This window comes from Rhagoletis zephyria, unplaced genomic scaffold, assembly GCF_001687245.7.
Source record: "Rhagoletis zephyria isolate East Lansing unplaced genomic scaffold, Rhagoletis_zephyria_1.1 Rzeph_scaffold_01874, whole genome shotgun sequence".
NCBI lineage: Eukaryota > Metazoa > Arthropoda > Insecta > Diptera > Tephritidae > Rhagoletis > Rhagoletis zephyria.
The window spans coordinates 1-16,320 of record NW_016158958.1 but is presented as its reverse complement, the minus strand read 5'-3'; the positions used below and the strand labels follow the sequence as shown (position 1 = coordinate 16,320).

At 34.3% G+C, this 16,320-nt stretch overlaps 2 protein-coding genes across 3 annotated transcripts; both read right to left on the bottom strand.

The window, feature by feature from the left end:
• Window positions 1-2,372: 2,372 nt before the first annotated feature.
• LOC108365443 (glutathione S-transferase 1-1-like) lies at window positions 2,373-3,357 on the bottom strand. Of its 2 annotated transcripts, none has more exons than XM_017619471.1 (2): window positions 3,248-3,357; window positions 2,373-3,182 (listed from the first exon to the last, which is right to left on the bottom strand). In XM_017619471.1, the coding sequence occupies exon 2, from the start codon at window positions 3,158-3,160 to the stop codon at window positions 2,537-2,539; it is 624 nt and encodes a 207-aa protein (XP_017474960.1). In that variant the 5' UTR covers window positions 3,161-3,182; window positions 3,248-3,357; the 3' UTR covers window positions 2,373-2,536. The 2 variants fall into 2 exon arrangements, with proteins under 2 accessions (XP_017474960.1, XP_017474961.1); XM_017619472.1 differs by having other exon boundaries at window positions 3,237-3,340.
• A 9,575-nt stretch (window positions 3,358-12,932) lies between these two features.
• LOC108365448 (glutathione S-transferase 1-like) lies at window positions 12,933-13,925 on the bottom strand. Its single transcript, XM_017619479.1, has 2 exons — window positions 13,817-13,925; window positions 12,933-13,651 (listed from the first exon to the last, which is right to left on the bottom strand). Exon 2 carries the CDS (start codon window positions 13,648-13,650, stop codon window positions 13,003-13,005), a length of 648 nt encoding a protein of 215 aa, XP_017474968.1. The 5' UTR covers window position 13,651; window positions 13,817-13,925; the 3' UTR covers window positions 12,933-13,002.
• Window positions 13,926-16,320: the final 2,395 nt, after the last annotated feature.

Sequence of the window (16,320 nt, the reverse complement as noted above, 5' to 3'; positions counted from 1 at the left end):
GCCTTACAGAGAAACTACCTAGAATGCCTAGGTAAGGGCATACTTCTGTATACTAAATTGAAAACAGCAAATACAGATTGTCTAAAAAGATTGCAATTAAAAAATTGTTTTTCTGGAATACCGCAGGGACACCCTGTGTTTAAACGTCAAAACAACATTTTATTTCAAAGAATGTATTTTTGACATTTATTTCGGTGAAAAGCTTACGCATGGCTATGCTCTTATTAAAATTCTAAGTCTAAGTTCGGGCGGAGCCGAACATTAAATACCCGGCGCAAGTATTAAATATATGTTTTTCACCTTTTCGAAAGCTACCGCTACATGGTATATACTTTTTTGTAAATTAGCGTCCCAAAATTTCGAAATATTTACGTTTCAAACATTTCTGAAATTTACCGTTATATGAAAAGCGGCCAATTTTAGTCCGATTTCAATAGTTTTCAATGTTTTGCTATTATGTGGCAAGCACAATAACCATACCGAGTTTGGTAAAAATTAGTAGAACGGTTACTGAGATATATATATGTGATCATAAGTGGGCGGTGCCACGCCCATTTTCCAAAATTTTATCAAAATGTATTTCTCTAAATTACCGTTATATGGGATGTGGGCGTGGTTATTGTCCGCTTTTAAAAATTTTCGGCCTTTTGGTATGCTGAATTAAAGCGAACAACTATGCCAAGTTTGGAAGAAATTGGTGCAGCTGTTACCAAGATATATACATGTAACCATAAGTGGGCGTGACTACGCCTCTTTTACCAAAAATTTATAATATTCTTATTTTTAGTCTAAAAATTATTTTAAATGTCAATTTTGAGTGAATTATGTTCAGTAGTTACTAAAATATGGCAGTTTTCGTATTTCTGAAAATTTCCGTTATATGGGAGGTATCCGTCGTTATTGTCCGATTTTGTCCTACGCTCGAAAGAAGTGCACGTACCAAAGTTTCGTTAAGATATCTCAATTTTTACTCGAGTTATCGTGTGCACAGACGGACGGACGGACGGACGGACGGACAGACAGTCACCGCTTAACCGATTTCTCTTTTCATTCTGATCATTTATGTATAAATTTGTCTATATCTATATCGATTCCTTTTTCCTATTGCAAACAACCGCTATGTGAACAAAGTCATAATACCCTGGTGCACAAGTGCGCTCGGGTATAAAAACAAATAAATAGGTATATTAGTCATGACTTTTTCCATTTCAGTTGCGAAGTTGTTACGTCTTTTTACATTCAGGTGACGATATGTAAATGTATTAAAAATAAAAAAAAAATGCTTTGAACTAAAATACAGAAATACGAAAGTAAGCTAAATATATTTCTCTCAACACACGATTTGGTACCTATAACAAAATAATGCAACTTTTTATTACCAAATCATCTGTTGGGAGAAACTTAAATATTTGGCTGTCGTAACTAAACTCTTTTCTACAGGCAAATGATCACTGAGGTCAGACAAATGATTTATACCACTTACAAAACAAACGTCTAATATACATATAAGTACGTATGTAATATTAAAATGGAATGTGCAATAAATATCCATGCATATACATATGCATATACGAGTTGTTGATCAAAATGCAATTTCAGCGATAATGAAATATATATGAATTGCACTTAAACCGCCTTTGCATTTTAAAGCATCTGGAAAGCTTTGTAATAACTATACAAATTCTCTTCTATAAATAAGTATGTAGTTTAGGGTGGTGCAAAAAAGTACGGTCGGTATTTTAATGCTCTCGCCCCTTGGATTTTTCTATTTTGAAATAACTATGCCCCTGTTTTTTACAAGCATTAATTTTGCTCTGTTTGTATGTTTGTTAGGGGCAAATCTTGCAATCAAGATTTTACCAACATCCCCATAACCTGGAGACTTGAAACTTCGCAGTTGGCTCAGAAACTGATGACAATGCAATACGAGAGATGAGTTAATCCCACAGGTGGCGCAGGAGTCGACATATTCGTGCTATTGTGCCAGTCCTATAGTTAAGCGTTGCCCTTTTTCAAGGAAATCTCGACTTCGCTGGTATAAAGGTAAAGGAAGGCAAGAACTGCATTGTTAAATTTTTTTTCAACAAATATGAGGGCTTCGACATCGCATGAGCTAGAACAATATCTTTTCATATACTAAAGTGTACGCATACTTTCTATGATAAAAATCGCCAAATAGTAAACAATTATTATCGATAGATTAATCCAAATGATCAAAGATTGTACTTTAAACTGGTTGTGTTTCATCTTCTCTCATTTAGCGAATGTAATTCGAATTCAGTATCAAAAACCCAAAAAGTTTGAAACAATTCTTGAGTAATTTTTTTTCATTTACTTAATTACTGAATTAAAGAAATGTAAATAAAATCTTCTTTTTTTGCAGCTAAGTGATTAAAAATTTTTTATTGATTAGTTGATAACAAATAAAAGTTAATGCTTTGTTGATAGACATATGAACTATCCATACAATGGAACATTTTTGATATAGATTTTGAAATTAAAACATTTCCAGATCTCAATACAAACATTGGAGCAATTAATCCCAATATTTCGAAAACAGTGCGCTTCCTTCTTTATTCTCATCTGCGCCGGGCAGAGTTTTGTTGCAGTGCTGATACCATCTAATTATGTTCGGATATTTACTCAAATCAATGCCGGTAGCTTCAAAACTCGCAACGCTAGCAAGTAAGGTAAAATCGGCTATAGACATACTGTTATTAGCCACGTACGTTTGTCCTTCTAAAAAGGTGTTGAGAAACTCCAATTGGCCTTGAAGTTTTGTCAAACTCTCTGGCACAGGCGGCTGTTTATCCCTTGCAATGGGGTAGTAATATTCAGCAAAGCAGGAATACAAATTAAGATCGAAGAAGAGTCGTTGGTTGACCAAAGCCCGCTTCTGAGGGCACTTGGGGTATAACGAATCATCTTTGCCATATTTCTCAGCCAAATATATGAGTATGACGCGTGATTCCCAGATAGAAAAACCATTGTCCACCAATGTTGGGATAGTGTGCTGTGGATTTATCTTCAGAAATTCGGGTGTTAAGTGTTCACCCTTCGCCAGGAATAACTCCTTTCGATTGAGTTCAATACCTAAGGCTTTGGCGAGCATTAGAATGGAACGACAGGGTGCCGACACAAGAAGATAGTAGAAATCCATTTCAACTTTATACTTGCGGATTCTGTAGAAGGAAAATCTTTAACGCTTGCACTATGTGAATTATGAAAAGCAATACTTGATATTTACCGGTAGAACTTTGGTTTATTCCGCGACTGTATACTTAGATGCTTTCGAATGCCCGATTGATGCAAAACTGAAAGCGTTGTTATAAAATGCGAACTATTTAAAGCAGGCGTGCCCAGCACTTGCCTATAGAATTCTGCCAGCGCAAGGCACTTGCATATAGAGTTCTGCCGGCGTTGGACATGCCTGATTTAAAGAATAAACTATGTATGCATTTATGACATATGTACATACATTGTAGACTAATAGAATGCGAATGTACCTATTTGTACATACCCTGCAGGAAATGTGTCTAACTATAACCTAACTTTAAATTAATTAGGAAGGAGCTAAAATTCACTTATTGTCTGTATATATTCTTTGACGAAAGCTAACCAAGAATGATAGAATACAAGATTGCGCCGATTGCAGCAGAATTCGTGAGAGTAATTTTAGCGTGACGTCATCGTAGAGTTGACAACTGAGAGCGGCGAGAATGAGGGCGACTAGTGATGTGCTGAATTGTCCCCAATACTCGGTACCCAATACTTAAAAAAGATTTCGGTACCCTATACTTCCTTTTCGGTATCCGATACCGATTATTTACATTAAACCCTCGCCATTATATGCATTTCAGGTTTAGAAAAAACTTTCATTACTAATTTATATGATATCGGCTAAAACACTTGAACTTATCGCCACAGAAAAATATTATTTTATCAGTTTTAACCTTAGTCGATCCAAGGTTCAAGAAAAATGTTTTGACGGATGAAGAAGCTTTTCAGGGGGGAGATCTAACCAGTTAGCGACAAGTTTCGGATCGATATCGTACTTGTTGGTGTAACAATATTTCATATCATAGGTCAACAAACCCGATACCGATTCGAAAATTGTCGCTAACTGGTTATAGAATCTGCCCCTAGGCCTCCAAAAATGATATCGTCCGATTCAGCTGGAACAAAAATGCTTCAAACAAGTGAGAGTTTCTCTGCGTTATGGCCTGGAACCGACATATATACATCTTTCATTTGAATCAGTATTAAAAGCTCTATCGGCTCTATTGGCGAGTCTCCCCTGAGCCGTTTTTTCCATATCTTTGGCCTGTGTGCGCTTTTATTTGAAATCTAAATGTTTTGGTACCGAGTATCGAGAGTATTGGATACATTTTAAATCGTTGCCGAATATCGATCAATACTTGAAAGTATTGACTGAGCACATCACTACTGCTGTCTTCTCTACTATGACGTCACCAAAACAGCTGATTCTGTCAAAATCACTGAGAGCCGATTAGCGGTATCGTCATCGGCGCCACCTCTGTATTCTCTCCACCGTGAAAGCTAACTATATTTCTATGGTGATGGCCGCGAAATAGTCAAGGGTGGTTTACCTCTGCATTAGATGTAGTCAAGGGTGGTTTGCCTCTGCATTTGATGTAACTAACTTGTAACTAACTACTTTTGGACATAAAATGTCAATAGGAAAAATAAAATATTTTTTTATTTTTTAAGTGAAACTTCTTTAGCGGCGGTTGGTTGGTTGGGAGTAAATTGGCAAATTCAAAGGAAATTGCACACGGAAATGGTGCAACGGAAATTATTGGGCTGAAACAAGTGCGTCTTGAGTGTATGGTATTAATTTAACAAAAAATTGCTAATAAAAGGTTAAAGAATAGAACTTAGAAAAATACCAATACAAGAATGTAAGTAAAGGTGAGTACGTATATAGATAAAGAAAAGGATAAATAAAAACAAAACCAAAGATACATAAAGATAAAGGCAAAAATGAAGACCAAGGTAAATTTAAACACTTTACTTATATATATAAGGGCAAAAGTAAGGGGGAATATTTAGATGAAGAAAATGATAAATATAAAAATAAAGACAAAGAGTAGGATGAGGATGAGGATACCGATAAAAGTAAAGCCGAAGATAGGGGAAGAAAGTTTAAAATAAAGGTAATTGAAGAGGAAAAGATATAGAGAGAGACACAGAGACTCAAGCTGGGAACTATTTTGGGATTTTAGAAATTTGCGGGACTCTCGAGACTTATCGATAAAATAATCCATATTTTTATCGGTTAAGCAAAAGCATATGTGTGTATGTATACATTGGTTATGAGACGAAATAGATAAGTAACGTACGTTTCACTTCTCTAGTGTGGCCCAGGCCCACTTACTTTCTTCATTTACTTTATCCATTTTATTACATTTCATATTTGTTTCCATATTCTGTTGTAGGTGGTCCTATATTCGGACTTCGGATAATATGAAATTTCGATCTCTCTTTTATTTGTCCTCGATTCGAAAAAGTATTTGCGATGTACAGGATATTTAAATAGAAACGCGTTTAAAGAAAACAATCTTGAGCTTGACTCCTGCATTACTTGTCAACTAGTTTCAAGTTAGCTTTTTGTAGCTAACTAAAAGTTATATATTTTATAGAAATCCCGCAAAAAAGCTAACTACAAGTGGGTTATTTTTTATCAATTGATAATTTTTTTCTGCAGGGTATACACATGTGCACACATACATATGTACATATACTTCTGTATAACAACCCAGTGGGAAAAGTAGTAATGCATTACATGGGTGATAAAAAATGTAATCCATTTCTTGTAAGGTTTGGATTCTGCTACTGTTTAATATATACATAATCAGCATTCTAATGTTGACGTAGCGTCGCCCCCTCAGCCAGCAATGTATTGCCAGAAGGTATGTACTATTTTGTCTCATCACCACTCAGTGCTAGACTAACACCCTTTGTGAGCTGGGGAGCCGCGCTGCTGAAGGCCCTGTTTTTGAGAGGGTGATGTCAACGGTAATTCCAAATAGTATGCCAGCCGCATCATGATTGTAGTAGGGATTATGATGTTACGAATAAGAATCTCTTGTACTTCCCAACAGCAGATTGAACCTGTCGAAAATCTCGTTTGCTCTTGAACGGCGTACAGAAGTTCTTCCCAATTTAAACAGAGCTGACGTTTGGCTTCTTTGGTTCTACCAATGTCGAAATGGAAACGAATGAATTTGCTGTACGTAGCGGTTTTCCAATCTAAGTTCTTTGCTTGGATTTTCCATGCCTGTAGTGACACTAAATATACCCATACGGTTCATAAATAAATAATATAATAAAATATCGTAGATATGATCTTTCCCGCGCTGTTAACATGGATTTCTTCCTGTAGATTGCGCAAAGTAGGGTGAGATACCAAACTTCGGGCATATGGTCATATGTTGACTTCCCGACTAATGGTGCAGGAAATTCATGTTTTCAAATACATATTATTTTCAATTTAGAAAAAAATTTCGAACATTAAATTACTTAAATTCTTAATAAAAGTTATAAAACCATACCAAGATAACTCTTCAAGTACTTTCTAATTTAAGTAGAGACGCTTTAGCGGATAACTAAACTCTATGTATGTTCTTTTGTATATGTGTGCAATATAGAACTACCCTGTGGGAAATTCAACTACTTTAATAGCAATTAACGATTTTTTTATTTTAAATTCAAGTAGTTAACATTCTTCCTTTTTTTCTTGTAAGCAACTGACTTTATTAATATGGCGATAATTATCGGTCTCTGTATATGACTTCAACCACTTTAAATTGCACCTGGTTTAAAGAATAAAATTTCATTAGGAAGGTAAGCGCATTAATCAGGAAAATCCAGAGGCAACACGTGAAGACTTTAATTAGGAGTTATGCCAGGCAATGGTTGCTGTGACTTTCCCTTGGCATGCATAGCAAAATGCAAAATTCAGAAGTTTTTTGGAAAAATACACTCAGCGTATGGTTCCAGATGAGTCCACACTTCGAAAAAATTATCTTCAAGACGTCTATGAGCAAACTATAGAAAGTATAAGGAGAAACATTCAAGATGATTACATTTGGATTGCAGTTGATGAGACCACCGATTCAACGGGGCGTTATATTGCGAATTTTATCGTAGGAAAGCCTACGAAAATGAGACATCATCACCCCATTTGCTTTGCTGTTCCGAATTAGCTCGCGCAGATAGTGAATCTATTGCTGGCTTTATTAATTGTTCTCTTCTTAAACTGCAGAAAAAATTTTACTTCTACTAACTATTGCAGCTCCATATATGATTAAGGCAACAAAACATCTCAAAGTATTTTACAAAAACCTTAAACTTTTGACTTGCCTAGCTCACGGACTTCACCGAGTCGCTGAAAAAATCGGTTTACTTTTTCGAAACGTTTACGATTTAATTTCAGCTGTAAAAAAATTTTTTGAAATCACCTGCCCGAATAGCTTTGTATAAAGAAATTATGGGAGCGGACGCTTGGATTATTGCCACTGAAATTTTTATATGGGCGATTCCACCGTCACGGGTTGGACATTTGTATAGAAACAATTTTCTTTCTTGTTTAAATTTAAGTATAAAGTACTCAACAATTCTGCATTTTGATAAAACTACATCTTATTGGCTATTATATGAGCTATTGCAAACTACGAAAAAAATTCCAGCTTACTCTTATATGGAAAAAATCTGATTTATTTCTTCAGTCACGGGTGGGACAAAAAAAATAACCTGCTTTTTGGAGCAGATATATTTTACAGAAACTCTGCGAATTTATTTCAGTTTTCTGTGTGAACTTGATGTCTCATAATAAAACAAAGAAGCAGAAGCAAAGTAGGGGTTTTATTTTCAGCCAAAAAAAATATTAAAAATGAACGCGATTTCCTAGCGTCTTGAAATCTTTATTTTTACCTACTTAAATCTAATGGACTACAAAACTGTATACTTAAAAAGTCTGAACAAAAAATTTAAAATTTTTGGGCGTCATTGTTAAAGTTTGCTGAATTTTTATAGTTTTTGTAAGAAGTTTGAAATGTGGATTAATGTGCTTGACTTTTATAAAAAAAAAAACTATAAACATTAGATTAACAAAATAAAAAACGAAAACTGATCAAAGTGTAACATATCAGCTGACCACAAGGGTATATAGATAATGGACGAGTCCGCGCATCCACTGTGAATCGGTAAAAACTGCGTTCAAATCCATGTAGTTTTCGAGTGATGCGCGTACAAATATACAGACAGACAGATAGATAGACAGACAAACCAACATTCATAATGTAAAGGCATCGGCCTTGTTGTTATATGTATAGATATGCAAATAGGCATATTTTGTCAATTTCCATTACAAAAGCACCACAACTTACTACTATATAAATGTGTATTGCACCCAGCAACATGCCATCAGCTCTTTTTCTTGCTGGCAAATTGTTGCAAGTTAAAATTTGCACTTCGCCTCTAATTTCCTGCTACTTTGCTAGTTTTTTGGATACATGACCACCAAGATGTGATAATTTGTACCAATTGTTATAAATAACATTCTTGCTGAACAGGCATTTTGTATTCATATATTCTCTGGAAATAAATTAATTAATTTAAACATATGTACGGGTACATATATAAATACGGATGTATATGGGAGAGTTTTCATATATATACATACATACATGCATGCGCATTAGCGTGGGCCGAAAATCCGCTTTTTTAGAACTTTGATTGGCAATAGCAAAAATATAGTTTATTATGCTTAAAAAAAAATCTGTGCGAAATTTTGAACTTTCGACCAGTTTTTTTTTAGAGCATAATGAACCATATTTTTGCTATTACCAATAAAAATTAAAAAAAGCGGATTTTTGGACCACGCTAATGCGTATTATATTCATGAAAAGAAAAAAAAGCGAAAAAAAATTATTTGCAACAATTTGCGATTATTTTTGTAAGAAGGTGTTGTAGGTGGTACAATACAGCGGTGTTCTATTAAAAAATTTCAACAAATTAATTTTCGTGATTGGGATAAAGAAATATATTTGGATATTCACACAATTGGGATACGATTTGCACCAAATTTTGGCAAATACCCAATCGTGTGACACTGCCTTTAAACTTGTATTTATACGAATGTTGTTAAAGAAAAAACTATAAAAAACTAGCCAAAATTAAATAACAAGAAAAATAATATTTTAAAACTTGTGAAAATTTGGAGCCGCTATAACTTATTCGACTACTGTACATTAGACTGCATCACCAACAAAAGTTGCGTTTTTCCGATATTTTAAGACTTCTATCAAAATATTAAGATTTACGTAAGCTGGACCGGTTTGAAAATACCTGTAAAAATTTAGTATTTTATGAATGAAAATTGTTTCTCAAAGGGTTTTTTGGAAAAAATACCCCCAGATGCCAAAAAAGTTTAAGCTTAAAAATCTACATAAAAATATTAAAAAATTGTATCAATGGAATCATAATAATGAGATTTATGATCCTGTTTTTAACTTTTTTCAAAGATTGCTGTAAGAAAAACTTGAATAGCTGCTCCAAAACTTTACCGATATAGACTTATGGGTTCTCATTCTTTTTATTTCTTAGCAAATAAAACTCATTCACGTCGCAAATTTTTCTTTATCAAATACCAACACATCTTAATTCAACATGGCATGACACGCGTTTATCTTACCTTCCTCTTTCATACTTTGAATGAGCTTATTCGCAAAGAAATTAAAAGGGTGAGAAAATACGTTACCAATGATACCTCATAGGGGTAAATTGGTAAGCTGAGTTATTCAAGTTTTTCTTTGTAAAAGCTTCAAAAACAGCATCAAAAATCTCATTATTTTGATTCCGTAGAAATTTTTTTTTAATATTTTTGTGCAAACTTTTTAAGCTTAAACTGTTTATTCATCTGAGATAATTTTTTCGGAGAATATTTAAAAAAAAAAACACTTTTTATTAATAAAAAAACTCAATTTTTGGAGGTATTTTCAAATCGTTCCAGCTCACGTAAATCTTAATATTTTTGCGAGATATTTTTGTGGAAGTATTGAAATATATAGATTTTATAATTCCAGTAGAAAAACAGTACCGATTTTTTTTTTGTATTGGGAGTGATGCAGTCTACTGTACATAAGTTGACTATGATTACTGGGCCATGCTATCATAGCAGCACAATGCCACTAAGTGCATTTTAAAATTTTCAGGCATAGCCTCAGGCGATTATCGATTATATTTTTTGTTTTTTGTGTGAAATATTTTATTTTTATCAGCATTTTTCTTTTAATCAAAATATGTTGAAATAAAAGTGAAAATGAAAAAAATATTTTACCAGAAAATTTGTATATATTTTTATGCAGACCTTCTAACCATAAACTCCTCATATATCTGAGGTGATTTTTTTGGAAAAGAAATTATTTTACTTTATTTATAAACAAAACTGCTTGTGGGGTATTTTAAAATCGGTCCAGCAAACGCGAATCTTAGAATTTTTCTGTAATATTTTGACGCAAAATCGTAAATATAAAACATTTTATTATTTCGATAGAAAACAGGACCGGATTTCTTTTTTTTTTTAATCGACACACACACACTTTGATTTTATAAAATATTTTAAAATGTTTTAACAACACAGGTCAACAGTGTGGAAAAAAATTGTTTTGTGGCGAGATATCGTTGACAGTACAAAAGAAAAAATATGTATATATTTTTTTCCTACTGGAAGGTAATGAATTTGAAGTAATTTTTGTATAAATACTTTTGCGGGCGCATTTTGAAGTCGTATCGGCACGTTTGTATAAATAAATTGATTCTCAATGTTATTCTTTCGCCGCTGGGAAGTTTTTGAATGTCTTTGCCTTTGAAGCTCATAGGATTTCGAATAAATCGACTTCAATGACTTGCCAATTATCTGATATCTACTCGAATGTTCTAAACCGTCAACCGAATAATTGTATTTAGTCAACTAGTGGCAAATTCGAATAACTCGGCTATTTTATCGACCGAACATCCAAGTCTTTTAAAGATGCATATCGTTCATTTTCCAAAAGACATAATAATAATAACAGATTGACGCTTACACAATATGTTAGGGTTTGGCCGAGCTTCTCCTCCGATTTGTAGCGTGAATGTTGTCTACAGTTTTAAGCTGACTCAGTGGTTTGCCATTACCTGCCGAAGGGCGACAGATTTTAGAAAAACTTGTTTTCTTATTTTTATTTGTGACTAGCAAATACCCAGCTTGCTTCACTGCGCCTTAAAAGTATTTTTGTGTTTTTGTTGTTGTGTTTGGGTGGTATTGTAATATTTCATTTATGTTATCAATTTAATTGAATAAAAATTTTCAATTAGGTAGCAACCCCCTCAAACATATTTTCGGCGGTGAACTTTTCTAAACCTCTTCAGTTTGATACACATATTGCAATATTCAATTTATCCTAACAAATAAATAAAATAAAATATTTCAAAAAGGTGCCAACCTTCCACAAAAGTATTTTCAGCTGTAAGTCTTCTTAAACCACTTTGCAACTTTTTATTTTTTTCACTCTATATTCTAAGTTAGACCTTTAGAAATACAACGATGAAAATTTCATTCAATTCAATGCATTATTTTACGAGTGATGCGCGTACAAACATACAGACAGAAAGACGGATTGACAGACAGACAACAATTCTAAAAAATGATTGATTTGGCTTCTATTGCTCTAATAAAGACCTCCGATATTAATTTTTCTTTAATATCAATTTTATCATACGTCGAAAGCTGTGCTCGATCGCAGGCCCTGAGGAATGGTAGTGCGCACTTCTAACCTCCACAGTGGTGGATGCCGGTTTCAGCGGCGCATTTTGGTCATAGATTGACGACCCATTGTGTTCCAAAGTTTTAATCTCATCGGGCATCTTGGGTCGGTATTTGAAACCTCACTAAGGTCGGCCTTGCAAGCTCATCTGCCATTCAGTTTCCCTCTATGACCCAATGAACAGGGACCCAAGTGAGGAGAAGTCTGTTCCGCTTGGCCATTTCCTGTAAAGAAAGGCGGCAGTCCAACGCAATCGTTGAGTAAAAACGTGAAAGGGCTTTGATTGCAGCCTGGCTATCACTAAAAATGAAGACGTCTCGTCCCATCATTTCAGTTACTAGATTCTCAGCAGCATCCATGATAGCTGGTCTGCNATTGCAGCCTGGCTATCACTAAAAATGAAGACGTCTCGTCCCATAATTTCAGTTACTAGATTCTCAACAGCATCCATGATAGCTGGTCTGTAGATGTGCAATAACGTGTTTTTTTTTCAAAAAGAGTTAGAAAACTGAAATATGGATCCCGATATGGGTATCACACGAAAGCGGATGTTATTTCAAAATATTTTGAAGAGAGCTGCCACATCTTTACAAAGTTTAATCCAAAGTATGCAATAGGTTAAATAACTTATTTCAATAAAAATATCAAAAAATGGCTTTGAAGAAACTTTATCTCCAAAAGACATGTAGCAGGGTTGCCACCCGTTTTTTAAATGCAACTTGAATTAAAGGAATTAGATTATTTAAATATGTATATTTGGGTGTTACACGAAAATAGTTTAACAAGATTTTAGCTTGACAATACTTTTACAGTGTTGCCATCTGTTTAAAAAGACGAATTTATTTAAATTAAATTGTGTATGAAATATTAAAATATGGGCGCCAAACGAAAGATTATTAGGAAATATGAAGCTTCAACGGTACGAATATTAAAGAGGAGCGCAACCTGTTGAAAAAACTAAACTCTATTTATTTAATAAAATACAGAAATCATTAAAAGATGAAGGTGCTGGACTGATCTTTTTGTAGTTATGGAAGTCGTTTAATACATAGATTTATGAAGCGTATTGTCAAGCGTAAGAGCACAAAAACTGCCTAATACTTTACAAAAGAAAGAAAATATATATTCCACACTTAACCAATACAATCAAGCAATTTCATATATGTAATACTTATTTGGCATCGAAGTACTTCTTAAACTCCAAACAACCTTCATAATTCGCTTTGTAGCCAGGTGCAACGGCCTTCATATTCTCATACCATTTTTTTATATTCGCATATTTCTTAATATCAATATTGGCACCTTTCACAGTTGAACACACATCGATTGTGCTGATTGTGGCCAAAAGTGACAAATCGGCTAAAGACAGAGAATTTCCAACAGCAAAATTATTTCCAGCCAACAAGGTATTGAGCAGCTGCAGGTCAGTTTCCAACTTCTTAAACTGTTCTGGATCAAATGGGGTTCCCGTCGTCAAAGGCACATAGATATACCGGCCGAAAATCATGGAGAAATTCATGTCAAAGTACAGGCGTTGATTGATGAGCGCACGCGTTTCCGCGCATTTGGAGTACAAGGAATCGGTTTTGGCATACTGCTCCACCAAGTAAATCATAATCGCGCGAGATTCCCATACGGCAAAGTCTTTATCCACCAGTGTTGGAATGGTGTGCTGTGGATTTATCTTTAGAAATTCGGGCTTCAGGTGTTCACCAGCGCGCAAATCCAACATTTTTTTGTTCAATTCAATGCCAACACATTGCGCTGTCATCAGAACAGCACGACAAGGTGCTGAGGCGGGTGAATAATAGAAATCCATGCTAAAGTGGAACGTAAGAAAATTTGTTAGAAAAAATGCACAGCAGAGCATGCTAGTAATTGCTATAATACAGCTGGCCGGCTGGTTATATATAGTTGCTATAATCACAATAGTATTAACAATTGTTGTCGGTTTTACTAGCCATTATTAGTTTGCCTCAACATACCTGTTCGCAAATTAATTGTTTTTTTGTTTTCTATTCTTCACCGCAAAAAAAGGCCCGCATTCGTGTCAACACTGCCAACTCTCAGCTGTTCAACGCGCAACTGAACTCCGTTTTATGGTTGTGTATCTATTTAAGTAATTTTTGGTAAAAATGTAGAAACGCTTCTATATACACTATATATCTATGTATGTACTTTGGAGAAACTATGCATTCAAAAAAATATTTGTTTATGAACTAATCATATTGGGTCGTGAGGAGAGTAGGTTTAATAAAGAGAAGTTAAAAAAAAAATCATTAGAGAGTTAAAAAATATCATTCGAGAGTTAAAAAAAACGTTGGGTCAATTTTGTATAGGAGAAAATAAAATGCATTTGATCNTAAAAAAAAAAAAATCATTAGAGAGTTAAAAAATATCATTCGAGAGTTAAAAAAAACGTTGCCGTGATAAATTTGTTTCCAAGTGCATTGATGTAACGATTTCAGAATATGCTATAAGATATACACATGTATATCTATTAGGCTGGGTCAATTTTGTATGGGAGAAAATAAAATGCATTTGATCGTACTTTAATAGTAATATTATGTTGTCTTAGGACCACACCAATAATAATTGGACACAAAAGATTAATTTAGAACATATCTTTAGCGCATGCAATTGATTCAAAGTTTATGAATTTGGAAAATTAAACTTTGGCTGGCAATATCTAGGAAATGCGTTAATTGTTATAAACAGGACGATATATCAAATAAAAGGTTATCAAATTTAGTGTCTCATATATCATTTCCAATAAGACTACAAGTGCTTAAGATATTAAGAGAAAACTTACAAAAACGATAATTTTCTCTCATGAATCAGCAAGCAAGTGAAAAATGTAAAAAAGTGAGACGAGATTTATTTCAAACGTTTTTAGGTTTTCGGATGTTTACATATATAATATTTAAAGACCAAGGACTAGGTCACGCCAATTTGGTCATTTTATAAAATAGTGGCAAATGAAATTAAATACGTGTGTCCAACTACTATTTGATTAGAAAATAGTAGTAGTTTTAAGCACATACACAAGGACATATATTAACTAAATAAAGTTAAGGTGAGCAAGGCCCACTTTAAGTCCATTTATGTATTCTTGAAAACTGGAGCCTAATGGTTTCATTAGTCACCGATAAAGCACATTTTTGTGGTTTCTAAATTTGCCGTTATATGAAAGTAGGAGCGTGCAATAAGTATTTAGATAAATTTAAATATTTTTGTTAATTCCAGTATGACAAATAGTGACCGTAGGTATATGCACTCGCCTCTTGGGACTCTGCAATTGTTGATATAGCTTTGTACTCAAATTGAACGAAACAAGTCAATACATGGCACACTTTTCCGTAATCGTTTGCCTATATTTCGAAGTTTTACAATTTAAGAGAAATTTTTGTCGAAAAAAGACAGAGATGCATCTATTCTTTTCGACATAACCTTGAAAAATATTACTCGATCGATACGTAATAAATACTAAACTGAAAGCGATACTTATAAATTAAAGAGCTGCCAGAGATGATATTTTACTTTGTTGCTTGCGTTTACAGATTCATTATCTAATAATATCCACCAAAGCTTTTTGCTGAACCCGGAATTTATAACCAGAATCCGTCTTATTCGAGCAGTGCGCTTTGTGTCACTTGGGGGATGATGCGCTGGCTCTTGCAATTAAAATAAATGACTAATATCTTACAGGCTTGTTGTTGGCCTCAGGACACAACACATTTTTACTTTTACCAAAGGATTTGAGAAAACTTAAAATTTCGACCCGCCCTAATATCTATGTTCGTGAATACAGCAACGTACCGTTTTTATCTCCTTACTCATATTACAATGAGTTATACTTAGATAACTCATGACAAGAAAAGTGCGATCAGACATGTGCTTACTATATTGTAAGTATTTAAATATAATCTAAATCTAAACTAAAAAGTAGAGTTTTCAGAACCATCTTTTGGAGCTTCAAAAACCAGATTTTTTGTCAAAATTAATTCTTCTTTATTACTCCCATGAACAAGTAACGACGTCTTAGTTCGGGCAAACTGCTCCTAAATCAACGTCAACAAAACTGATTGAAACTGATTCGTGGATGTTACCGACACCATCTTCGTTACTTTTCACACACCAACCATTTACACTTCACCAACGGCGAGTCTCAGGTGGACACTGGGAAGGCAAAATGCCTCCATTGGTTCCAGTCAAAGAAGGCGAGATTCCAGTAAGTGTGAATAATATCATACCGAGAAAAGAGTTCCTGGTCGATTGCTACCGAGGTGAACACCAGAACAAACCCTTTCCTAGGTACTTTAGAAGACACCCCTGCAAACTGAAGGACGAGATTTAGGACTACGTAGTAAAACCAATGGATGCGAAGCTGTACGATTTCACAGAGAGACCATCACCACATTCACACACTCTAGCGCCGTGAATAGCCTATTGGGTGTCAACCCACACCTGTTGCAGAGGAACAGTTTAT

What these genes read in the sequence shown, in the direction of transcription:
- LOC108365443 (XM_017619471.1), bottom strand. Translation starts at nt 3,160, where the DNA reads ATGGATTTCTACTATCTTCTTGTGTCGGCACCCTGTCGTTCCATTCTA.
- LOC108365448 (XM_017619479.1), bottom strand. Translation starts at nt 13,650, where the DNA reads ATGGATTTCTATTATTCACCCGCCTCAGCACCTTGTCGTGCTGTTCTG.